Source organism: Musa acuminata, chromosome BXJ2-8 (genome assembly GCF_036884655.1).
Source record: "Musa acuminata AAA Group cultivar baxijiao chromosome BXJ2-8, Cavendish_Baxijiao_AAA, whole genome shotgun sequence".
Classification (NCBI taxonomy): Eukaryota; Viridiplantae; Streptophyta; class Magnoliopsida; order Zingiberales; family Musaceae; genus Musa; species Musa acuminata.
The window spans coordinates 3,846,686-3,872,821 of NC_088345.1; the positions used below are offsets into that span (position 1 = coordinate 3,846,686).

The following is a 26,136-nucleotide window of genomic DNA, read 5'->3' on the forward strand; positions in this document are numbered from 1 at the left end:
AGGCCATAGAAGTTCTCAAGAGACGGGTAGCAATTCATGCTTTCGAGGTGACCGGTACCTCTATGGAGGATGTCTTCAGCAATGTAGTTAATCACGCACTGGAAAGCGAAATAGATTAGATTTTGTCAGAATTTTGTTGCTTTATCATTTCCAGTGTAAAATTACTTTTATGCAGACTTAAGATGAATGTAGCAAAGAGTGAAAGTGGCATGTACATAAAAAGTGCATCCCTATGCAAAGCTCTGATGTGAAGGCCACCAAGAGTGTTAAAAGCAAATGCTAGCAAAGTTAGCCCTTCAGAAAAGAAAGATTAGAGGGGAAAAAGCCAGATTGAATTACTGCAACTGTCAATAGTTTTATCATGTCCTCTATGTTTGTGCAGCATATTTTGAAACTAGAAATGCAAATAGTTGGATCTTATCGAAAAAGACATCCAGCGACCAAACATTATATAAACCTGAGGTCCCTTATGTATTAAAAAGCAAAAATTAAAGAACATTAGAACAATTACATTGAAACATAAAAGTAGGCTCCTAGAAAGATATCATGACAATCTCGAGTATAAACTCCTAATTCAGAAGTACCACTACCACCATAAGAAGTAGATCAGATCCACAGTGACCAAATGGAAAGTTACGGTGGTTCAGGTGAGAGTAGCCTATTTAGCATTTGCCTCCAAAGCGCTAGCTCATGGCCCTCAGAGGACATCCAGTAACAGCAATCTTAGTAACACAACTGCATAAACTTGTGTATCCTACGAACTTGGAAAATCCTCACCCGTCCGATGAAGAAAGAACCGAACGATACTAAGATGAATGAAGCAGAAGAAAAATTAGACGGTGGACGGGTATCAGATACGTCGATCTAGGGTGGTTTCAGATGAGGGTGACGAGCGGAAGGTCCGTGAGTGGTCGCCGGGGACGGCAGCGGGGCGTAGTAGCGGTGAGACTCATCTGATCGCGTCCGCGGCCCCTCTTGTCGGCCCGGTCGGAGGTGGCGGGAGAGGGGATGGATGGACAGATCAGGACGAGGCATTGGCGCCCGCGGGCGGGCGGACGATGGCGGGGACGAGCTTGGAATACTAATAACGACGACATCACAAAATCCCACGGCGCCTCCTGCGAACGCGGCTAAAAAGACATACAACGATATCACAGAAGGAAGAGTATACATTAAATATTTCTTTTTTGGAGAAACCTCAAATTTCTGAGTTTTCTCCCCATAATTTAATATTAGTTCAACTACTAATATCTCATCTTTATTATTATTTTCTAAATAATATATTATGTTTAAAAATGAATAAATTCAAGTTTAAAGCTAAGCGAGAGAAAAAAAATTCTCATAGAAATCATTTTACGAACCCTGAAAATGTATAATAAAATTAAGAGTTAAGATCAATATAAACTTAAGCTAATTAAAATTTAAGTACAATATTTGTTTAAAGATAATTACAATGCTTTGATTTAGTAATTATAACATTTTCTAAAGATAATTAAGACCAGCTGTAATAAGGGTAATTTTGTTCCTGTGAAATAATTGAGACAATTCACGGGAAATATAAAAACATTACCCCTAAAACAGGAAAAATCTAAAATTTGTTTCACAAAAAAAAAAACAACCAAAATTATTAGTCTATGATAATTTATGAAAATTGGGATTTTTGTAAAAGTAGATCATTCGAACAAAAGGCTTCAGTATTTACACAATTTTGTAATCTTAGCACAAATCTAAAAATTCTAAAGATTGTTTCACAAAAAATAAAAATCCCAAAATTATTAGTCTTCGATAATTTATGGAAATTGGGATTTTTGTAAAAGTAGGATATTCGAACAAAAGACTTCAGTATTTACACAGTTTTGTAATCTTAGCACAAATCTATACTCGTCATGGGATTAGTCCCTGCCAACAAGCAGGCAGCAGCCCTGGTTTTGAGAACAGAACAAAGCAAATCGAGAACAGCAGTCTGCAGCCCGGTAGAGGAAAGTGGTGTTGTCTGCAACACAAGAAGCATACGATGAAGAAACTCCGGTTGCAATTTGCTGCGTGCTAAGCAGTGATAAACTAATGTACAGCTCCGATAGGAATATTCGGCCACGGCAAAGCGAGACCCTATAGCCACTAAGGTGGCACCGATGGTCTTCTCCTGCGATACACAACATACCAGCAGATTTATTCAAGTTTTGATCGGCAAAAAATAAAATATCCAATGCCTACAAATGCACATTCTACCATGGAATGTGTTTTAGCAAGAATTTTGGTTTTCTTGGTGTGTTGAATTGACAATAAAGAATAATGTGTTTATTAAGTTAAACCAATCGATTAAATCAAACTCTTATGATGGTGGAGAAAAAACAAAATATGAATAATAAGAAAGAAGTTGTCATTGTAAGAGGGCTTCCCCCAACCCCATTTTCATCTGTTAGCTTCTTGCACCTTGAGAATTTCCGCACCCATCGACTTCCTTGGTTTGTATTTCAACTTCCTCGGTCCATGTTTCAAGATGGGACAGACGATAATTATTAAATACAAAACCAAAAGAAAAGGAAGTCCTTTAAGAAGTCAATAAGCAATCACTTACTGAAAAAGGAAGAAACCCTAGACAAGAATGATGGAGAAAAGCCTATGGTTATACCTTGATTAGGACAAGAACGATGGAGATAACCGTATGGTTATACATTGATTAGGACTAAGGAGTATATGATAATGCAGTTATGATCAACAGCCAAGAGAATGCTAAATGAAATCCAGACTTTTATATTGAGAACCAACCACCTAAAAAATAATTAGCATATATATATACACACACACACACACAGGCAATTCAAAAGGCTGTTCAAAGCTAGACAAATGTCTCGATGTTGGGAGTTTGCTCTAATGGTGTTCTCAACCTAATCAAGTAATATAAGCAGAAATAATATTTTTATGGATTTAACTAAATATTGCTCAGCTTTTAGTTTCTTAAACACTGATACAACATCGATTTGATACGCATGTTACTTGTGATCATATGGGTAAGATCTTAACAGACAAACTGACTGGTCAAAAAAATCCAAGTGTAAAAGTTAACAACCAGCATAACAGCAATCAACAAAACCAATTCAACATAAGAATGATTGAGAAAGCTGAGAGCATTATGTTGGACCTCATTCAAGGAATAATTATGTGAGAGATTTGCCAGCCCACTCTCGGTCCCGTCGCTTGAGCTTAGCTTGCATTTTGTTAAATTTTTCTTTGCCCTTCTCTAGAAGAGGATCATGCACAACATATTCATTTGGGTCATCTTTCCTAGTCATGCCATCCTGCAAAGAAAGATCTCAAACTAAATTATCATGACAAGGGAGGACGGAAAAATCCTGAAATGGGAGACAAGTGGTGGCTAAATAACCTTCTCAGAGGATTCGGGAATGAACTTCAACTGGGTTGCCATCCATCCAGAATCATCTTCCTCGTTATTATCCTTAGAACCATTACTACTCGGTGAAGAGAGCTTTGTGGAGAGACTCTTTTTAAATCTTTGCAGCTTTGCTAGAGTCTGGTAGAAACACAACCCACTTAGCAATAATCAAGCCATGAAGAACTGTTAACAAGTAAATGGCAAATTAGTAGCTACTATTAATAAATCCAAGTTCACAAACACTTCATGAATCTCCCCAGAACAGCAAAATCGCATGGCATTGTGCTTATTAAAAAAAATTGTAGTGAATTTAATAGCAGAATAGAAGTTTCATGCATGCCAAGTGAGTACATACATCTTCTTCACGGCCCTGATTTCGTCGCTTCTTCTGCTTCTGCAGTTGTCTTTCTTGTTCAGCATGATTAAGTAGCTCCAAATCTGCATCTGCCTTTGCCATAAGTTCAGCCCTAGCTTCTGATCCCATACCCTTTTTCTTCATGGACAGTTTTTCAACCTTGGTATTTTGACCTTTAGTATCATCATCATTTCTCCTGTAAATATAAGGATATATTTAAAACAGATCAACAACAACAATAGCAACAAAGTCACAAGTCAAAAAATTAAATAAAAAAAGGCATTGCAGGTCCTCCAGTCCACGATACACCATCAACCTTTCTTGTTGGTTTTGCTGACTCGACATGTTGTCCTCACCCAGCATCGTCTCTAAGACCATAGGAAACAAAAGAACAACCAACCACTCATTCAATAATCAGCCAGACGTGTGTCCCTTCCAAGAAAGGTATAAAATAATAAGCCTTGGTGGAGGAGGAAATTTTTCAGAAACAACAAACTGATATTTATGATCTCTAGCCTCTATACCACCACAACTGATGAACCTGAACTAAATTGGAACCAACACACCAGTAGGTTAGATCTGCTCAACTAATTTGCTTTCATAAGTTATCAGTGATGCGGTCTAGGTTAGTATAGTATCATGTTAAGTAAATGAGTCAAAGTCGGGTCAAAAGAGTCAGAACAGTGGTATTAATTTGGAACTAGTTTAAAATTCCATCACTTCTAGGTGAAATTGTTTCTAGGTCCTGTTACTTCCATAGGGTTCCACATTAATTTCTTCTATTAAATGCTAAAGACACTTGGATCACAGCAATTTAAGAATAAGGAAGCCTGATGACCTTCTATCAGATGATAGGCAGACCTAACTTCCCTTGTCAGAGAGAACTGGAAGGGCTCAAATTCATTAAAATAAGAGATAAGACGCATAGTAGGATAAAGGACCTGTCAGTTCCTTATTTCCTTTATTTATTGGCCTGATCTGACAAATGTTAGAAGTTCATGCACTCGAAAATGGTTGTAACTTGTACATCTGATTGGCGTTGGTTGCAGAAATCAGCTTACAGCAGAGATAATAAGATGAAAAGTAAGTGTGCCTATTATATAGTTATCTACTATATTCCTTCTATTCTCTTATTCTTCAACCTGGTTCTCTGCTGGTTTCGGCTGGAAATAAATCCCAACAGCAAGATATTTGTTGTTACTGATGAAGTGATCTTTGGAAAACAAGGTTGTATCATTATTATGACATAAAATGAACAGTCCAACTACTATGATGCACGTTATAGAAATGGCAAACAACCTGATTGACAAAAAGAATCCTATATTAAACAGAAAAACAATTTCTGAAAAGCATGCAACAAAAACACAAGCATAGCAAATACATTGACTTAAAAAGACAGATGAAAACCTTGATGACTTTATAAATTACGACATTATGAAGATACAAGAGCTAATAAATCCATAAGGAAAAAAATGTGGAAGATTAAACACCCACAAGTATAAGGACCTATTGGGTAACAAATCATGGATGGCCATATAGAAAGAGGCCTAAAGGTCACATCATAGTCAACTCATCATCACATTCCATTGGTTGAGTCAATTAGCTAGATGGTGCTAACTGAGTTCATATCCCTTCTTCCACCAATTTAACTATCCTTCCACGCATAAAAGAACCAAGGTGCACTACTGCAAAGAAAAGCAAGCTGAAGCTATCAATGAGAATCCTAACTGAGAGGAAGAAACCGCACCACTAAATCCTAGAGTCAAAGCAAATCAATTGGCATAACTCATCACCGGATGCATCAAGAGGACATGAGTGAACTATAAGGGATATAGCTGGAGGTTCAGTGTCAAGTCAACTCATTCAATGATTTACACAAAGAAATGAAAAATTGCAATTCAGGTTTCATTTAGAATTAACCTAGACTGAGGCCTAATTTGTGCTTGCACCCAGGGTCATGTTCATATACTGTTAGTTCAATTGCAGTACTACAGTCAAAGCAAATCAATTGGCATAGCTCATCACCGGATGCATTGAGAGGACATGAGTGAACTTTAAGGGGTATAGCTGGAGGTTCAGTGTCAAGTCAACTCATTCAATGATTTACACAAAGAAATGAAAAATGGCAATTCAGGTTTCATTTAGAATTAACCTAGACTGAGGCCTAATTTGTCCCTTTACCCAGGGTCATGTTCATATACTGTTAGTTCAATTGCAGTACTATAGTCTTTTTCTCAATATATTTTCTAGTGTTTAACTAGATTTATTATCTTTATAATGACTCTCATTGCAGGTAAGCTGAAGTGTGGTTCATACCATACTGTACATCTACGCACATTATGATGTAAGCTTACCAGCCTTACCAGCATTGAACATGGACCATTAAGAAATAAGACCAACTTGCAGTAGTATGTCAGGCATATCACTTTTGGAGTGATGGGAGCTTAACATAAACAGAAAAACTTCATTCATGGGTTATTTATAGGTGCTAAACTAATAGCAAGATATATTAAAAAAAGAAATGTCCAGGAATGTGAAATTTAATCAAACATATCTCAGATTAGATTCTGATACCTTGAAGGTGATGCTTCACGGTCTTTTTGCCTAGTTTTTTCTGTCACAAAGCGAGAAATATTTATCACCAAATACAGACATAAAAATACATTTTGTAACATTTGAAAAATTGTTACATGTAGACAGAATGGAAACTGAAAGAACAACAATTGTTAGTCAACTAAGCCCACTTTAAGCATGAAACCAGAGGAGACACCAAAACTGAAAACACTGAGAAGCGACATATTTGCTGTATTCTTCCTCCTAATACAAGCTTGTCAAACTGTAACCCTTCTTATATCAACAAAAGTTCACTACAGTCTACATTCCTGGGCATACAAATTTCTTCTTTCTACAAAGGTTTCATGAGTTGATTGTCCAAACCTCTCTTCTACATCAGCCAATCACTTTTATTACCGTTCAGAAAAGCGCAAGATAATATGGAAAGCAAAACAAGGGTATGCTATAATTCATATAAGCTACATGTGACTTAGGTTTTTACCAGTGATTAGATGGTATCTGAAATTAGAACATGGTACTCAACCTACAACTAGATGAAAGTCAAGCAAACGGCTAACGGAACTCTTTCAAAATTAAAGCTCAACTACTACATGAATTCTTCAAAAGATCTATTTCCAAGACAAATTTTACATAGAACAGAACAAATACTTAATTGCCTTGATTGCCAACATTTTCACTTAATCTTTAATAACCAAAGATCAACATAATAACTTAATAAACTTGTCTTCACCAGTCTATGTAGACATAAGCAACTGTGGGTAATTTATCAGATGCATAAAAATACATCGAGTGTAGCACACATTACCAGCAGGTAACTTATCATGAGTGGCAACGTCACCAATCTCCCTTCGCTTTCTCAAGATTTGCAAACGCATTCTGGCATCAAAGTTGGCTTCATCATCATCATCACTATGATCATCAGCATCTAAATCATCCATTTCATGTTCTCTGATGGAGTCAACTTTATTGGAGGTTAAAGCCTCTCTGACCGCTAAACGAATCTCGTTTTTCTTTTCTACTTCTGTGGAAGACTGCATGCCAGCAAAAGCTTTAGTGCTTCTATATTGTCTATTCATTGACTGTATCAAGCATAAAGTAAATCATGTAAAAGATACGCATAATTAGACTTTAAAATGACCAAGTCACAGACATAAGTGAAGATAGGTCCATGGTGTTTTAACACATTGGTGCTGAAGATTATTACTTGAAGAAAAAGAATGTGTTCAAGAATATATATCTCGAGTTTGGAATTGTCACAGAATTGTTCACAGATAAACAAGAAAAGTGGTTTATTAATTACAAAATTCCAGGTACTAAGAAGTCCCATACAGATGAACTAGTAAAGCCGAAACATGCCTTTTTGCAGTTTATTCAAGACAGCATTATCAAATAGTTTACCACATCAGATTGAAATTTAGCACGAGACCAAAGGAAAGAAATACATTTTAACTGGTGTGTACTCACCAATGGTTCTGGTTTTGCTTCTTTGAGGAAACGAGGATCATCTAACACGTCATGAATGCTTTTAATTTTTTCCTTTATGTTTGCAGCCTCCATTTCGTCTTCTTCAACTTCTTCACCAAAGGATAGCATGTTTAGCTGCCTACACGATACAAACAAATCAGTCCAACTTACTAGAGGCTACCAGTCATCTTTAAGAAGATGAATACGGTGGTAAATGAAGAATATGAAAGCACTCAAGGAATTATATAATGAGCAAAAGTGAAGCAAGAGAGTATGTACTTGACAGCTTTCTTCTTCTGATCCTGTCCCTCAACAACAACCTTGGCATCAGACTGAGGTTTCTCAGGCAGTTGTCTCGGGACTATATCATCAAATGGATTCCACAGCACCTCAATAAATAAAGAAATTGACTTATTATTTCTTCATGTAAGAAATTAATGGAGTAAAGGATATCTCCATAAAGAGAAGAAATTGTAGGTTGACCTAAATATACCAACACAACTTAAAAAGTACCTCAACAGAAAGAATCTTTGGAGGGGGATGCACTGGCCGATCATCTTTATCAGTTTCAAAATCACCCAAGCTTAGCAGATTAAATATAGAATCCCCAGTGACCTGCCATTATTTGATGTGAGATTCACAAATGCCATATTTTAAAAAAAAATCAAAAAGAAATTACAACATCCATCACCTTCCCAAAAATTGTGTTCTTCCGATCAAGCCAGTCACTGCGGTCTAATGTCATGAAGAATTGGCTTCCATTCGAATGAGGTGTGCCAGCATTTGCGCACGCGACCAAGCCCCTGTGGTTAAATCGAAGGCGAGAATGGAACTCATCCGCAAACATTCCCCCATAGATGCTTTCACCACCTGCCAGTAAGAGAAAAATGCCAACCAAAAACTTATACTGATGACAGGGCACAATAATTAGCAGAAGGCATGGAAGCAAAATTAGAGGATATGTACATTATACAGCGATGACTAGATCGATTACTAGGATGCACTGTATAAAGGGAAACCCTAAATCGATTGAGACCATACAAAGGGAAAGCCCTCAATTGGTTGAAACCATACAAAGCGGAAGCCCTAAATCGATTGAAAAATAATGAATAGTGCACATGAGGAGGAAAATAGATTCTTTAAATTCATTTCTATTCCTTTGAAGTAATTGGTCATACAGCATCGATTCCTATCCAGTTGGTGCTCGGACGGACAAAAATAGATTCTTGGATATGATTTCGATTCCCAGCTTCTTTTTTTCTCTCTGAGACGAGTAATGCACCGAGATCCGATATATGGAATTAATCATAAATCATCAACCCCGATCGAGTGGTTTATGCGAATACAAGAGTGGGTTAGGAGGAGGAGTAACAACAAGAAAACACGCGCAAGTAGATACACACCTGTGCCGGTGGCGGTGGGGTCGCCGCCCTGGACGAGGAAGCCCTTGATGATGCGATGGAAGTTGGTGCGGTCGTAGTAGCCCTCGAGACAGAGCTGGACGAAGTTGCGGACGGCCTTGGGCGCCTCCCTCGGCCACAGCTCGATATCCAGCGGCCCCGCCGTCGTCTGCAGCACCACCTTCCCCTTCGTCGGCGGCTCGAGCACGTACACCGACGACATACTCCTACCCCTTCTCTCCCTCTCCCTATCCCTATCCCTATCCCTCTCTCCCGACCAAACCAAAACGGCACGACGTGGCGGTGGAGTTCGGATCGGGTCGATGTGGCTGCGAGCCTGCGACTACGGGTCGGGTTTCGGGACCTTCTCGCCCGTTATAATTTGCTTCGTGCTTCTCGCACGTGAATACAAAAACCAGTGTAATCAGAAAAATATACGATACCAATAAATTTTTGGATTTGTGAGAACAAAATAAAATAAGTGCCTAAGCATCAAAGTGATCCTACTTTTATCAAGTTTATACGTCATAATAAAAATATTTAAATATAATCAAATATATCCAAATATAATCATAATCAAATGAACATAAATATACCTAAATAAATCTATAAATTAATAATTTTCTTTATTAACCTCATTTTTTAAATTTTTATGCTCGATCAATAAAATATCTAATCATAAAAACTTAAAAATATATATAATAATATTTTTTTGATAAATTATAAGTGATAAAAGTGAGATTCGAAGCTAAGATATTACAATATACCATCCAAGTATTTCTCAATTAATTGACATCTTCAAAATATATTAATTGATGTTTCGACTTTTAACTTTTGGTAAGAGAGTCTAGTATATCACTGCAAATCAATGTTTAGGTATTAAATATAAATCAATTATTGTGTAATCATTTTTTTATCTTCGTATGTGTTGATGAGTGTCACAAATAATCGAGCCCATTTGAGGTGGAGGAGTGATACTCGGTGTCGCTACGGACGCTTGCTCGATTGAAGTTAGAGTTGATCATTTTCCCATTGATCAGTTCACATAATATACTTACACTCGGAGCGCGTGAGTTCACATAATATTTCACCCCAAGCCCTGTGATTTGAAATGCATGAGCCACCGTCGGCTGTCGACGACGCTGAGGACGACGGGGACCAGTCGACCCTCATGCCACCATCGCCCGAGAGCCTATCCTCATCTAGCATATATGCCTTTGATCGTGAACTCTCTCGACTGTGGCAGCCTCCGGTGGCTGTAGCTGCGCACTTGCAAGGGACCAGCGCCGAAACAAAGAAAACGATACATCAACCCGATACTTCGGGCTTATAGTCAACACCCGATAAAGCGGATATATGGTCAACCCACGTATCTCAAACACAACGATTCAGATGATCCTTCACCTTCACTGGATTAGCCATGCTATCTAGAAAACGTTATACCCAAGTAAATTCAAATAATGATTTAACCCAACTCAAGATACCGAGTGCAACATTAATATCTTGTCTTTGGACTTCAATATTAATTGTTAGTGATAGTCTCGTTGTAATGATCAAATACTGATAATAAAGCATGTTAAATGATAAATCCTTCTTTGGATTGATTTATCATTTACATATATAATTTTATAATTGTCACGTATTTATCATTACAAGTACGTATAAAATCCTACTAGTCATTAACCTTCATTTGGATTGGGTAATTACCGCATGGATGTAAATACATAATATATTTAATATTTTTATGAAAAATATTATATATGAAAGGTCACTTTGATGACTTCATACATTAAATTACTCAATCTAATATTAAACAATCACTAATTGAATTCAAAACATATTAATCAAATTGGTTTGATCTTAATTTGTTGACTAAAATATGTAATGCAGGTAAACCATTCAATTTATGTCAACAAATAACTTTATAAAACTAATATTATGTTTAAACCAATATAATATTATAATAACATTATTATTAATTAAATTTATATATTGCAATAACATAATTAAACCAACATAATATTACATCGATATTAAATTTGCATATTGTAACAACACAATTAAACCAACATAATATGTAACTTTAGATAAAATCTAAAGAAAATTTAGGAAATTTATGCCTTGCAATGCAAAAAATGAATTTGCATATTGATGAATAAGAAAATACATTAGAGAAAAAGATATCTCATAATTAAAGTGATATAACACGAGAAAAAGGCTTGAATGTGAAGCATGTTATGGCATGATTACATTAAACCTTCATCTTTTCTAATGGTGATAGAACCAAATCACTCCAAAATACTAATGAAAACATCATTAAAATACATGAAAAACAAGTTTAGATATTCATCAATCATTGTATGATGGCTCTGATACAAATTGTTGATTTTTTTAACATATCAAATATGAATAAAATAATTATTTTATAGAATCAAAATCGAATTTTGATTAAAAACACATGCTTTATAGATCCAAAATAAGATTTCAGAATGTTTCAAATCCACTATAATATGTATGAAATCCTACAATAATTAATAATCATATTAACACAGAAATGTACATGATGAATCTATTAGAGTATTTTCTGAATTAATCAGTGATTTGATTTTTCAATTACAGAGTATCCTTAAGAGCTTTAGATTATATTTCTCTTTGACGGGTGAAGAGAAATTTCATTCGATACTGCAACCGGGGACCATAACCTTATTTACAATCATAACTGATGAATCTACAATTATGATTATATTCATAATTGATGAATTTATAATTATGTCTCAAGAGTTTTATATTCCTAACTTATTTCGTCATTAAGTTAGAAATATGATATCCATACAATTAATTTTCATAATAATTATGTCCTTTAGTCAAATAATTTTATTTTAATTAAATCACTTTAATTTTAGCTAATAAAAATAACAACTTAATATATTTAATTATACATAATTATACACTTAAAATTCGCGACCTCCGGTGGCTGCAGCTGGTCAACCCATGTATCTCAAAACAACGATTCAGATGATCCTTCACATTCACTACATTAGGCATGCTATCTAAAAAAACGTTATACTCATTGGACGCCAGTTTGCTTCATACTCGAGCAACAGCGATGTCTTGTCGGATTACTCGACCACTCTTTCGATCTCTCAAAGTAATCAATCTAATGTCACACATCATTACGAAACGTGTCGACTCAAGTGATACTTTAATTGTTCGGATTTACAGACATTTCTCCTTATTTTACCTAAAGCATTGCATACAAAAGCCAACTCGTATTACTAAACGACGCATTTAAAGTTGATGAACTTGATTGACTCAGTACGTACCCCGGAATATTTTCAGGGTGATTCATCTGGGTCAAACAGCGCTTCAAATGTTCAGGGGATTGAAGGGTCTTTTTCTGCCCTTTGTCATGGGTTCGTCGGTGACGTCAGATGCTTGACGTCGGGTGGCGTGGCGTGTTCCGGTTCGACCACGAGAGCCGCTTCCCCCCCGCCGGACCAGCTCAAAAACCTACGTTTCACGTGCGCTGACACGCGCCGTCGCTGTCCCAACCGATAACCACATTAACCGCGACAGCGCCGTTGAGTGCGGCCCCCTCGGGGCTCGGGTCACCGCGGCGGAGAGCAAGCGACCGCACCCGCGTTCGTCCGACCGGGCCGAGCATCGGATCCGATTCGGCCAAGTAGTTATCATTATCCAGGCCACGCGTTCGGCATAAGTGGGGGGAAGGACCTGAGGAGGGACGGGGCCCACGGGGTCCAGAAATATCTAGCATCCGACGGCGGGAACTCACGGCGTGCCGGTGCGACCCACGTGTCGAAGGATGAGCGCGCTAGTTCTCACCTTGTCGTGGGGCCCCATGAAGTTGCCAGATGGGACACGTGTTGGTGAGTGCCTGCCGCTGATGGGAAGTCGAAGGGTGCGCTTCACGAAGCAGGTTCGGACGACCACGAATCGCTTCCTTATTGGTGCCTCAGATGGGCTCGAGCTTCCGGACCACCTCTTTGTCGGGAGGGCGTCGGCGACGAAGCAGCTAATCCACGAGTCTCGTGATACCCCCGTCGAAACCCAACACCTGTCCCCCCTCGCCCGCCTCCTTCCCTCTCGTCTCTCTCCAGGAATCTTCCCAGAGAGCGGTGCTTCCTTCCACTCACACCACTTCCCGTAGCTCCATCTCGTTCTTCCTCCTCCTCGTGTAATAATCCCTCCGCTTCCCGGAAAGAGTGGGTAGTGGAGTCGTCTCCTTGCTTCCTTTTCCTTCCTCCTCATCCGCTTGCAATCATGGAGGCAATGGAGCTACCATCAGATCCATGGAACTCGGATTGAGGGAGCAAAAGAAAAGCCCCCATCATTTGCTCGATTTTTCCTGTGACGCCCCAAATCTCCCCTTGATTCTGGACCCGCCTTCGTCCCCATTCTTTCTATTTTTCTGGCAGTTTGGTGAGATTATTTGGTGCATATATATCTACATAGCATCAAACCGTTTCATCCTCGCAATTTTGCCTGCTACGTGCTGTGGAATGCCCTGAGTGAGTAGGGAGACTGCCATGACTTGTTTGTTTCGTTTTCTCTTTTTCTTGTTGGCTGATTAAGCTAATTCCTAGGCTTCCTTGATTTCCTTCTTCCTTCCTCTGATCCAGGCAAGGGGGTTGGTTGGATGTTGTTGTCGAGGTCTTTAGGGCACGGGAGGCAGAGCTGTGAAACCCGTGAACCTTCTCGGCCGGAGACGATTCGAGAGCGACGAGGCCGCGGTGGACGGGGTTGACCTTGAGCAAAGTTAGGATGTGCGCGTGACTTCTCGTGAGGTCGACGCGCGCTGCTTCTCGTAGTCATTGGCTTCATCACCGCGACCACGGCACTCGGGGGGAGAGGGGAAGTTGATGGATGAGATGCCTCCCGCGCTTGCTTTGCCACTGCAGGTAGGCAGTTCGCTCTGCGATTCCCCCGTGGAGGGTGCTCGTCGCAAGCGTAGCGCCGAAACTGAGGACCTGCCTTCCAATCCCATGCCGGCATCGGGTTCTGGTTCGGCCGCGGATGTTGAGCAAACTGAGGTGATGGCGCCAGTGGCGGCGGCTTTGGAGGAAGACGGGGATGATCTGGAGGTCCGCACGATCCCGGGGAGTGATGAGGAGGATCCGTCATCCATCGAGCCTGAAATGTCCGTCGGAAGCTCTAGTTCTGTCGTTAGCGACAGCAGCAATTTAAGCTGTGCGATTGATGAGTTCTCGATTTCTGACTCTTCTGGTGAGATGGGGACACCTTCATCCATGGACGCAGGAACAGTCCATGGTAATGCTGTACCAGGGCCAGCTTCGTGGGAGCTGGGTGTCAACCCACTACCTGTAAGCTTGAATGTGACCACACCATCTGTCATCGAGCTTGGAAACCCAGAAAGCAGTCGGAGTGGAGATGGCAGCCATTTGCGGAGCTTGTTTTTGATGGAAAGATTACCACTTTGGGGATTCATAACAATTTGTGGGCGACGACCAGAGATGGAGGATGCTGTGGTTGTGGTGCCTTATTTCTTTGAAGTCCCACTTTGGATGCTGATTGGTGATCAATCCATGGATGGGCTAGACCCAGATGTAATCCGCACACCGTTGCACTTCTTTGGGGTCTATGATGGTCATGGGGGTGCCCAGGTACTCTCATTTTGGTTAAAACATTCACTTCTATTGCTGATTGCTGTTGAAGCTCTTGTGTGGAAACTGTAAAGTCTGTTGGGCTCTTATATGGCCTGTTGTCTAATATTGTAGGTTGCTAACTACTGTCGTGAGCGACTCCATCTTGTGTTGATGGAACAATTGGAAAATTTGGCTAAACATTTGGGAGGCACTAGTCGTAGTGATTGGAAGAAACACTGGGAGAAAGCATTTGTTGATTGCTTCCAGAAAGTTGATGATCAGGTTGGAGGAAAAGAAAGCAGAGGGAATATGGGAAGCACAGCTGAAGCACAAAGTGAAGGTGACATGCTTTGCCGTAATGTACTAATAGAAGCTGTTGCTCCGGAGACTGTAGGATCGACAGCTGTGGTTGCTGTTGTTTGCCCATCACACATTATCATTGCTAACTGTGGGGATTCGAGGGCAGTGCTTTGCCGTGGAAAGCAACCCATACCTCTATCAGTTGATCATAAAGTAAGATTAAATTTTAAATTTTAATGGTATGGATCTCCTAGATCTTTCTGATAATTTACTCTACTACAATACCATATTCTACTTTATGTTTCAGCCTAACAGGGAAGATGAGTATGCAAGGATTGAGGCTCAGGGTGGCAAGGTCATACAGTGGAATGGATATCGTGTATTTGGTGTGCTTGCCATGTCACGTTCAATTGGTATGTGTCTGTCTCTCCTAGAAATGTTTTAGTGGCAATGGAGTTGACTCATTAAGTTTACCTTTCCATAACAATTGGCTTGGTCTATTTCCAAATTGTCGATGATCATGTTTATTAAATTCCATTGCTGTATACAATGCATCGGAATAGCGGTAACAGAATGTAGGCTTCAAAAGATATACAGTTGAATAAGCCCATCGATAGCTTGTCCATGCAATGGATGATTTCAAATATATTACCAAAGTTTCTATATATTTTATATCAGATTATTAGTTAACAACAAAAGTCACTTTTGTCTATTTGAGGGAAGAGGGCACCTTTGTAATTTTTGTATTGGGTGAAAATTACAGGCATTTTAGTATTTAAGGGAGATATTAATGATTAATATCATGACACTTTTGTGGTCAGGGTGAACAAGTATCCTTTGTTTAGAGCTCAAAGTTCAGAGTCTAGCATGAGTTAAACATATATATTTAGTTAGCAACCCCTGCATTATGAGAACCCTTTACCTTAGAAAAGTAGACAAAATATGTTGAGGATGGAGGAGCAAGGAAACGAAAAAACAAAATATTTCCGTTATGGCTTTGTTTAGAGCTCATTATTTAGAATTTGTGTTTTACCTTCATTAGTCTCCCAATTCCAACTTGTCTTTTCATCAAATACAACATTTCTGTTAATAATAACTTTGCCACTAACAGGATTATACAATCGATATGCTTTGGATTGTAAGGAATAACCAATTAAGATATATTTTTCAGATTTTTCATCAAGCTTGTGATGGTTTTGTGAATTTATCAAAGCATAAGCAATACAACCAAAAGTTCTTAGATGGCTTACACTTGGCTTCATATCATACCAAGCCTTAAAAGAAGTTTGATTCGTAACAACTTTTGTTGATGAATATTCAACAAATAAACTATTGTTGTAATTGCTTCTGCCCAAAACTGATTTGGAAGATGCTTTCCTTTAAGTAAACTTCTTATTATTTCAATTATAGTTCGATTCTTACGTTCAACTGCACCATTTTGCTCCGGTATATATGGTGTTGTCAATTTCCTACGAATATAATTTTCTTCACAACAAGAATTAAACTCATTAGATAAAAATTCACCATCTCTATCTGTCCGAAGTGCCTTTATGCTTCTACCACTTTGCTTTTTAACAAGTGCCTTGAATTTTTAAAAATTATCAAATGTTTCATATTTTAATTTCAGAAAATATACCCAACTCATGCAGCTATAATCATTAGTAAATAATAGAAAATATCGATTTCCACCAAGTGATTTTATATTTATAGGTCCACATAAGTCATCGTAAATTAATTCAAGACAATTAGATGCTCTCCATGCTTTTCTAATAGGAAATAATTTCTTACTTTGTTTGTTATAAATGCATCCTTCACATACATTAAGTGTATTAATTTTGGACAATCCGAAAATCGTTTCTTTTTTATTTAAAAACCTTAAACCCTTAATGTTAATTTATCAATATCTTAAATGTTATAAATTAGACTCATTCTTTTGAGTTGTATCAAGTGCATACATTTCAATATTTGAAATATCAAGTGGAAACATCTTGCTTTGCGTCATGCAAATATTTACTGTAATCAAACCAAATTTTTTATCTTTAATAGTGTATGAACCACCATCAAATATAACTGAATATCCATCATCTATTAATTGTCCAACAATCTACTTTCATGTGATCAAACTTTTTACAATAGTGACATTGAATTCAACTCTTTTAGTTTTTTTTATCATAATTTGATTGCTTTTGTTCATCATGTCCATCAAAGTGCTCTCTTCCTCTTCCTATTCCATTTTTTTTACCACGAAATCCTCTTCTGCCACGTCCTCTTCCTATTAATTTTTTATTTTCTTTTGAAATGGAAGACTCCCCCTTAACTTAAATGCTTTTTCTTCACTTTTTTCAAGTGACCTGTTCAACTTTACTTTATGTGCTTACAAGGAACCCATTAGTTTATCAAATAAAAATATGAATAAATCTTTTAACTCCTCAATTACGGCAATAACATTATTAAATTTTAGAGTTAAACTTCTCAAAACTTTTGCAACAATTATATGATCATGAAGATGTTCATCATAAAATTTCATTTGACTAACAATTTTAGTCACTCGAGAAAGAAAATATTGCACCGATTCGTTGCTTTTCATGAACAAAATTTCAAACTCACGACAAAGGGTTTGAAGTTTTACCGTAATCACCCTTGATGAGCCTTAAAATCCATTTTGAAGTATCAACCAAGTTTACTTTGAGGTTGTCGTTGTTGAAATTTTTGAGAAGATTGTCTCATGTACAACTTGTTGAAAGAAGAACAATGCTTTTGAGTCATTCTTTCTATTCTCTCTCAGCCTGGTTTCTTTATCTGGATCTGCATATCCATTCTCTATTAAGTCCCAAAGATCCTGAAACTTGAATAGAGTTTCATCTTGATGCTCCAAAATTCATAGCATTTGTCCGAGAAGATGATAACAAGGAGTTAAGACATGGAATTGCCATTGAAAGTCATAATGTCGAGTTTAGATTGAAACTTAGTTTTGATACCACAAATGTTGGGGATAGAGGAGCAAGGAAACGAAAAAAACAGAATAAAGACATTCCCAAGTGCACACATACTACCTTGCTTCATGAACTATGGTTTTATTTATGGGACCTAGTGGCACTGGTAACTACCTCACTCCGCCATTTCACCCATGATTGAGTTAGGTGTATGAACTACCCTATAACTTCTAGATCATGGGCCACTAATTAGAACATGCCTATAACTACTTAGAACATGGCAACTAACTAGATAATCACCATGAATCAATTCTCAACAAAATAGTAATATAACGATAATGATCCCTTATTTTACCTTTTTTTTTAGCTTTTAAATAATCCTAAACACTAGGTATGTACATTCTCAAACCTCATGCATCTACTAGCTAACAGAAATATAATCACCTTTATGCTCGGATGAAATTTATTTTCCTTTCTTCAATATCATAATAGTCACCTTGGTTTATAGGGCATGAATGAGCTTGTGGGAACAAAGATATCATGGTTATTAAGTCATGTCTGGATTTATCTTAACTAGTTTTTGTACTTACAAGTAAAAACAGCCTAGCAGCTACTGTTGGGGACACTGGCCATAGTGGAACCAGCAACTCATCCATGTACTAAATTGACACACGAGTTACTGCCAGGTAAACTGGTAACTCGTTTTTCAGGCTATGAACAAAAGAGACATGTGATGTGCTTCTGGTTTCTGTGGATTGTGTAGAACCGATAGATAATCTGTTTTTCATTTCTTGTGAAATCTTCAGATGGCATGTACTCTTCTTATTGTTAGATGTATTTTAGTATGCAACTAGGCACCTAATCTAGTTGTTTTATTTTTCCTCTCTAAATGTAATAGTTAGCAACAAACTGTAATTTCTTTGTCTCAAATTCTTAAACATAAAATTTACATATGAGGACTCCTACAATCTGGCTGTGCATAAGCAGGTTAAAAATTTATTCAGGTATATCTTAAGATCTATCTGCAAACACCACTACAGGCAGCGGATCAGTTGCTCATGAACTTTTCCCAAGCTAATCATCTAGAAACCAAAACCCAAACCCGACTTGGTCACTGGGGTACCTAGAGTGCTGTATTAACCCATCCTAAACCAAATTAAAGGATACAAAAACCCTTCCCATACTCGATTACGGTGTACATAAATGGTTTAAACAGGTTGGTTAGACTTGGGTACCTAGAGAAAGTAAGAAGATCCGACCTGCTACCATCATACCTCGTATTAACAGTGACAACTGGTCGGGTAATGGGTTGCACAAACTATTATCTAGGTACATGAATTCGAGCATGATTTTGGCTTTGGTATCTACTTGCCTACCTGAACTCATTTAAAGCCTGATTGACGGTCAATTAACTAACTTAAGCACAGCACTACTACCAGTTGGTTATGATAATGATGAAATTGGGAGACATGGGTCGATAGTTGTGTTGTGTCCTGTGTGTGAGGCAGGCCACCTTTGACTTGTCCTATGGGTTGGATGCTTGTGTCCCTAGAAAAGTCACCTCACTTGGAAAGGGGAGCTATCTTGCTTACAACCTAAAGCTTCCTCAACTTAATACTGATGGGAGACTATTGGAACTCCTTATTTTTACAACAACACAGCCGATTGCAGGTATGTATGAAAGCAAAGGATATAGCACCAGCTGATAATTATCAAAACTAGTGGATGAAGGGCGAGTATTGTGTTGTGTCTCATGTATTATTCTCTGCTTTGATCTGAGCCTTTGGGCCTCATGTTTTTGTCATGAAAATATGACACCTCATATGGGAAAGAAGGTACCCTGCTATATTCACAAGCTTCCTTGACTCACTAATAATGTATGGCTATTGAACCTTCTTGTTATTTTTTACATTGGACTTCATAGATTTTGTTTTCCTATTTGTTTTCTTTACTCATAACTGAAACCTGTTACACTTTGTCATGCATGACCAAAAAACCCTGGTTGCTCATATTCCAATGTGCTGCTTTCTTGTGTCTGGAGTGTGACAAAGAACGTGCAAGTTTCTGTGAAACATTTTTCCCCTCGATTACATAGACCCATCTCTCTTGGAATAATTTCTTGGTAATGTTAGCATTTGGTGATTCATATGACCGAACACTTTTATATTTACCTACGCTGAAAGGTGGCACCTGGTGTTCTTATGTTCATCGCATGTTAAGGTTGTTCATTGTTTGTGGGGCATTCCAAATATAGGCAAAACTTTTTTGCAGTTTCAGTTATGTTTTCCTTCTTCTCTGACCTCAAAGTGTCTTGGAACAGCATTTGAACAAGTTAAAATTATTAATATGAATTAGGTCCTGGATTGGTTACATTGATACTGATCCCTGAGTTGTGGTTCTGAAATTAGGTTGCAATATTTTATGAATATCATTCATAATGCGAACATGTACAGATTTTATAATTGCATATTTCACTTGAGAAGAAAACTTGTACTTAGGCTGCCAAAATCCCGGTTCATAAGATTACTAAGTTTCTGGATCTAAGAGTATTCATCAGTCTGTTTAATTTTAATGTCTAAACTGGCAACATGTTCTTTTTTTGTGTGTACATATATTAAAATCATAATTATAGTGATTAATGGAGCTGCTGTGTGCAGGGGACCGATACTTGAAACCATGGATTATTCCAGAACCGGAAGTTACAATTGTCCCACGAGCAAGAGAGGATGAATGCCTTATTCTAGCTAGTGATGGCTTGTGGGATGTCATGTCTAATGAAGAGGTGTGCGATGTAGCCCGCAGACGGATTTTGCTCTGGCACAAAAAGAATGGTCCGGTGTCAGCAGCCACTCAAAGGGGTGAAGGAACTGATCCTGCAGCTCAAGCAGCTGCAGAGTGCCTGTCGAGACTTGCTGTCCAGAAAGGAAGCAAGGACAACATCACCATCATTGTGGTGGATCTAAAAGCACAACGGAAGTTCAAGAGCAAGTCAGAACATGGTAGGTTGGACTTCACAAAAGAACCATGTACATGAGAACTTGAATTTAGTTGGTTATATTACTTGGCCCATCTCTTTCTTTATTTTTGGGCTCTAAAAAGGATGTATCCTTATACATACTATAGAACATTGCCAGTGTTCATATATCTAATGCAGGTGGCCAGAACCTTGTAAATGCATGTTCTTGAGATAGGCTCATAAACTAATTGTAAACTAAGTTTTCGTCGAGTCCAAAGGTGGGGGGAGATCCTACGGTGCCCTACATTAGTTCTGCATGCTCATATTGTTTTGGGAAGAGGCACTCAAAGCTCCAAGTCTGAGTTCAAGAGTCTCCGCTAGGTACTCTCGATATGCTCTTGCTGTTTCTTCTCTCTCAAGATCTTTTGTCTTTTCTTGAAGTTCCACTTTAAGAAGGATATTGATTATTATTCCTTTGGTTTTTATTCAGGTAAATCTTCTGATCTTGTTGACCATCAACAACAAAGTAGCAGGCTTCAGTTTAGTCTGCTGGTGATGCCTCCTTGTGAACTCTTTCCTCTCACATGCTCCCTGTTCCACTTTATTTCAGTAAATTTACTTGCAGAACAAAAAAAATCTCTGTTTAAGATTTATTATATTTATAGTTTTAGCACGAACTTGGATGGTTGCTTCTTATCATTTTGTGACTAACTGTTTAGGTTCATCTTTCTATCAAATATAACCTGCTATGTAATGAAAAGTTCTCTAGTTCCAGAACCTGATGACTGATGATATTATTAGATAACATGTAGAATGTTTGCCTCTAAATATAGAATTGGGTACATGGCACTGAAGAGTTTGCACTTGTACTGGTTTGCGCACTATATTTCCTATATAACATGCATAATTACTCTCAAGTGTCTTCTGCTTGGTGTGTGCTATTGATGTGATTAGTTTCCTTGGCCTTCTTTCTTCCACGTCTTTATTGTGATGCATCCTTCCTCTGTTTCAGGTTCCCTACCTCCAAGTGGAAGAACTCAAAGTCGATTCATTCGCAGCGAGGATTTCCCGACTCAAAGAGGTAGAATAGAACTGTCTGCTCGAGATTCCACTTTCCAAGAACTCATACATATACCCAGGTGGATGCTCCTATTTTATCTTCTCCTGCCTATCTAAGAATCATGCTATTTAACGTGGGTAGAGGCGATGTCAAGTTGATGCTGTAATCCAAACTTAAGCTGTATTAGCCTTCAAAACATTCATTTCACTGACCTTAACCCGTTCTTCACCTATAAACCATGCCTGATGGACCTTAGCGGTAAGGCAAGGCATACTAGAGCTGATCTAGATTTACAAATGGGAGTTATTAAGATCAAAGAAAGAGAAGAGGAGTTTTAGAAACTTACAGAGTATGTAGTTTGAGAAAAAAAATATTTATGAAAATGGTTTCATATAATATATTTTTAAAAATAATGTTAAATATATTATCATAATTTGTTCATATTGGGGTCCAGAAAAATTAGCATCGTTGAATTTAGTGGTCGAATGTCAAAGATGATAATATAATTCTTAAATTTGAATCGTGGTAGAGATCGGGTAAATTTTGGAGGGATAAATTCGGTATCCGAATATTTTGCAAGAATATGTATACATAATTTCCTGAAAATAAAAAAAAGGGCCTTTATTTTAAGCGTGGCTATAAATTCGAGCGTAATATTTGATGAGTTAAACCGGGTGGGGGTTTGGACGGTTTCCCCCTTCCCGAGCGAACCGGTGAACCCTAGCGGACTCGAAGAGGAGGGAGAGCACGAAGGCCCGCCGCTTGGAAGCACGGAGCAGAGCGAGCGGGGGAAGGGATGGTTTGGTTTCAGTGTGAAGACTGTGGCGAGAACCTGAAGAAGCCCAAGCTCCCGAATCACTTCCGCATCTGCTCCGCCTACAAGGTCGCTCGCTCGCTCGGATCACGAGTGTTCGCTTACCCTCTCCTTTTATCGATGCGTCGTTTGGAGTTCTTGTTCTTATCTGGTTTTTGCTGCCAATAATCTCTAGCTTTCGTGCATCGACTGCGGGAAGACGTTCGACCAAGAGAGCGTGCAGAGGCACACGCAGTGCATATCTGAAGCGGTTCGTATTTGCTATCGTCCCGTCCCCCTCATGCTTCGATTGGATCTGTTATGATTTCGTTGTCTTCGTGTTGGTTGTTCTTTTTCGGATGTGTTTTGTTTGTATAGTTAAGAAAGTTGTAATCTCTGGGATGAATGGCAGCCTCGCAATACAAATTACTTGTGTTCTTCTTCAAATACAGTTGTCATTGTCCTTGTTAATGTAGATATGAAAATTTGTTCATCTTGTTGGCATTTAGCTCATCACAAGGATTTCTTTCAGGAGAAATACGGTCCAAAAGACCAGGGGAAAGCTTCCCAAAAGGCACAAGAGAAGCCCGACAAACCTAAGCCAAATGCAGATGTTGATGTTAATGTTGGTTTATCTTCACGTCCCCCTTGGTTCTGTAGGTATGCAATTATGCTCGATCAATAACTCTTTACATAAAACAAGCTGTTTAATTAAGGCACTCTTGTGGGAATAATTGTCTTGTTGTCTTTTCATTATCACTGGGAAGCTGAAACTTGGTTTGTTACAAATTATTGATATCAAATCATTAACTTTAAGTGGTATCTTTTGAAGCTGAGTATGACTGTTAGACATCAGTGTATATGAGACCAAACAAGGATAGATAAGACATTTGTATAATGTAATATGCTATGACCACTCTTTTGATAATCTTATTCACACATTATAATAAATAACAGATTGTCACCCGTATCTTGCACGGGTAGTAGGCCACTGCTAGGTTTTAGCTGGTACACTTGTGGCTTAGTGGATCCTATTGCAAAGGTAGAAGTGATGATTATCCTTTGGTAACATGTGATGATAACAAGGACTATACGGAAGTATGCAATCACCATCTTGGATGATACTTGCTCATGTTTAAAACTCAAATCTACTATTCGCTGATTTGTGCCCTACTTGCTGGGACACACAACTTGCCAGTTAGATCAAGCAAACTGCATCAGTTTTTCTAATGTGAACATCAGGGTTTAGTGTGTGTATATATATATACACATGTATACATATGGATACATATGTGTATACACATATGTATACATATATATCCATTGTTCCATGCGTTTCTGCTTCTGCATGTCCTTTGATGAGATAAACATCAAACTTCATCAGCATACGCGTAGCTTTTAGTGAGATGATAATGGTCGCTGACCTGTCTGGTATACAGACAGAAAAGTTTCTGTGTTGTGGATGGTTTTCAGCTCAAGATTAGGCCTAATGAGTGTAATGGTCACTGCAAATAATAATCAACATAAGCTGTTCTATATGGCTGGCCAGAATATAAATTGTGCTTGGTGTCTCACATTTTGAGCTCTGTCCAGCCAGAGCCTAATTTGTGCTTGTTGTAATCTCAACAAAATTTGGCAATGCATGCATATGCAGTCATGGATATTTCTATGTTGTCTAAGTTGAGAATTGAGCATCATATTTAGCTGTTTCATCTTAGAGATGGATAATAATGGAATATTAAATGAAAGTGCTTACTATCTTACATTTATTAGGTTATACCATTTATCTTTTTCTAGAAAAAGATCCATAGTTTCATTCATCAGTCATGGATAGCTGTTTCAATAGAATGTGCTATGAAGATATTCTGCTAATTTGTTTGTTTAATAGCAGGTTCTTTATAAATGACTGTGGCACAATTGTGGTGCATGAATGTCGGTTTCTGAAAACTGTATTTAGAGTCCTTTTTTTGTTGGATTTCCATCTGCAGTCTTTGCAACACTAATACTACCAGCAAGCAGACTTTGCTACTCCATGCCGATGGCAAGAAGCACAGAGCAAAAGCACGAGCCTTCCATGCGGCCCAGAAACAATCTACTCAAACAGTGGAACCAACATCAAATACGGAGATTGCTGATGGCAAACCATCGGCTAAATCCATTGAATCAAATGGTTTTCTGAAAGCAGATGAATCTAGGGATGAAGAAACTGCCAAGTTGGTTGCAGAAGTTGAAAATGAAAGTTCGGTGAAGAGAAAGAGAAAAAATGATGTAATTGAGGATTTTGCCAAAGATAATGAGAAAAATGTGCATGACTTGAGCAATGGGGAAGTGATACAAGCAAGAGAAACAGGAGCAGAGGGTCAACCAAACAAAAAAAAGCATGTGGAAGATCATCATGATAAGCAGTGCCACAGTAAAGAATTTCCCCAGCACAAAATCAAGTGGAAGAAGCTCGTCACTTCTACCCTCAAGATGGTATGTGCATTTATGAACTGTCGCATTTTTGTTGAGGATCACAATTCATGTAGATGGACTACATCAGTGTTCTTTTGCTAGTAGTGCTGATTCTATGATGTGTAGTCATTCATCTGTTACTTTCGGAATATTGTTTTTGTAAAATATTTACCATGTTACTTTATATACTTAATAGGATGCTACACTTTTGGATGATACTGGCACTTAAACATGTACATGCTATTGCAGAATCCAGATCTTACAATGAAGGTAAAAAAATTACAAAAGATTGTCATTAAGATGGTCAACGAGTCTGGTGTGACTCAAGATGAGGCACAACTTCGGGGGATGCTGATGAACAAGGTCAATTCTCGGAAGAATCTGCCATTCCCATTTTTTCATTCCTACATCTTGGACAATTCATTACTTTTTCATTTATTTCTTTTGCAGATCAATTCAAGCTCCCGGTTTGTGGTTGATAACAAGAAAATCCAGTTGGTCATCAAAGCCAAAGATTGCTAATGTCGTCAGCCACAAAGAAAGCCTGTCGGAATTTTGCACTCTATCATATGTGTTGAGTTTGGTTCTGCAGCTTCTAGTTTTTGTTGGGCACTCAAACTTAGGCTTGCCTTTGCAACTATTTTTTGTCATGATTCTTGCTGATTTAAGTGAGAAAAACACAATTTAGAAAAAGGGTAAAGGGTAAAGCTTCTCTATATAATCAGGCATCAGCCATTTGGTTTCTCTGATGTTATTTATCAAGTTGTTTACATGGAATGTGTACTATGAAACATGGCTGGAGGTTACAGGGAAATTGATTACTGGATGC

At 38.2% G+C, this 26,136-nt stretch overlaps 3 protein-coding genes across 5 annotated transcripts; 2 read left to right on the forward strand and 1 right to left on the reverse strand.

The window, feature by feature from the left end:
- Positions 1-1,753: 1,753 nt before the first annotated feature.
- On the reverse strand, positions 1,754-9,448 carry LOC103993758 (peptidyl-prolyl cis-trans isomerase CYP57). The gene is made up of 11 exons (XM_009413937.3): positions 9,191-9,448; positions 8,479-8,657; positions 8,301-8,402; positions 8,067-8,176; positions 7,788-7,926; positions 7,129-7,354; positions 6,324-6,363; positions 3,750-3,945; positions 3,386-3,532; positions 3,143-3,299; positions 1,754-2,143 (listed from the first exon to the last, which is right to left on the reverse strand). Exons 1-10 carry the CDS (start codon positions 9,408-9,410, stop codon positions 3,159-3,161), a joined length of 1,500 nt encoding a protein of 499 aa, XP_009412212.2. The 5' UTR covers positions 9,411-9,448; the 3' UTR covers positions 1,754-2,143; positions 3,143-3,158.
- Positions 9,449-13,260: 3,812 nt separating this feature from the next.
- LOC103993757 (protein phosphatase 2C 50) lies at positions 13,261-21,270 on the forward strand. Of its 3 annotated transcripts, XM_065119949.1 has the most exons (6): positions 13,261-13,716; positions 13,828-14,829; positions 14,944-15,324; positions 15,419-15,524; positions 20,702-21,043; positions 21,199-21,270. In XM_065119949.1, the coding sequence occupies exons 2-6, from the start codon at positions 14,068-14,070 to the stop codon at positions 21,228-21,230; spliced, it is 1,623 nt and encodes a 540-aa protein (XP_064976021.1). In that variant the 5' UTR covers positions 13,261-13,716; positions 13,828-14,067; the 3' UTR covers positions 21,231-21,270. The 3 variants fall into 3 exon arrangements, with proteins under 3 accessions (XP_064976021.1, XP_018686013.2, XP_009412209.2); XM_018830468.2 differs by having other exon boundaries at positions 13,262-13,720; positions 20,702-21,221; XM_009413934.3 differs by having other exon boundaries at positions 13,262-13,716; positions 20,702-21,221.
- Positions 21,271-21,303: 33 nt separating this feature from the next.
- LOC135618760 (UBP1-associated proteins 1C-like) lies at positions 21,304-26,051 on the forward strand. Its single transcript, XM_065119950.1, has 8 exons — positions 21,304-21,381; positions 21,491-21,552; positions 22,013-22,943; positions 23,050-23,124; positions 23,386-23,513; positions 24,842-25,328; positions 25,557-25,670; positions 25,758-26,051. Exons 3-8 carry the CDS (start codon positions 22,857-22,859, stop codon positions 25,827-25,829), a joined length of 963 nt encoding a protein of 320 aa, XP_064976022.1. The 5' UTR covers positions 21,304-21,381; positions 21,491-21,552; positions 22,013-22,856; the 3' UTR covers positions 25,830-26,051.
- The last annotated feature ends 85 nt before the right edge of the window (positions 26,052-26,136 follow it).

Excerpts from the sequence above, each read along its gene's own strand:
- LOC103993758 (XM_009413937.3), bottom strand. The coding sequence starts at position 9,410 with ATGTCGTCGGTGTACGTGCTCGAGCCGCCGACGAAGGGGAAGGTGGTG. Across the intron at positions 8,658-9,190 it reads CCCCACCGCCACCGGCACAG|GTGGTGAAAGCATCTATGGG; the intron begins GTGTGTATCTAC and ends TCTTACTGGCAG. Across the intron at positions 8,403-8,478 it reads AGAACACAATTTTTGGGAAG|GTCACTGGGGATTCTATATT; the intron begins GTGATGGATGTT and ends AAATAATGGCAG.
- LOC103993757 (XM_018830468.2), top strand. The coding sequence starts at position 14,068 with ATGGATGAGATGCCTCCCGCGCTTGCTTTGCCACTGCAGGTAGGCAGT. Across the intron at positions 15,325-15,418 it reads CTCTATCAGTTGATCATAAA|CCTAACAGGGAAGATGAGTA; the intron begins GTAAGATTAAAT and ends TTTATGTTTCAG. Across the intron at positions 15,525-20,701 it reads TGCCATGTCACGTTCAATTG|GGGACCGATACTTGAAACCA; the intron begins GTATGTGTCTGT and ends TGCTGTGTGCAG.
- LOC135618760 (XM_065119950.1), top strand. The coding sequence starts at position 22,857 with ATGGTTTGGTTTCAGTGTGAAGACTGTGGCGAGAACCTGAAGAAGCCC. Across the intron at positions 23,125-23,385 it reads CGCAGTGCATATCTGAAGCG|GAGAAATACGGTCCAAAAGA; the intron begins GTTCGTATTTGC and ends GATTTCTTTCAG. Across the intron at positions 25,671-25,757 it reads GGGGGATGCTGATGAACAAG|ATCAATTCAAGCTCCCGGTT; the intron begins GTCAATTCTCGG and ends TTTCTTTTGCAG.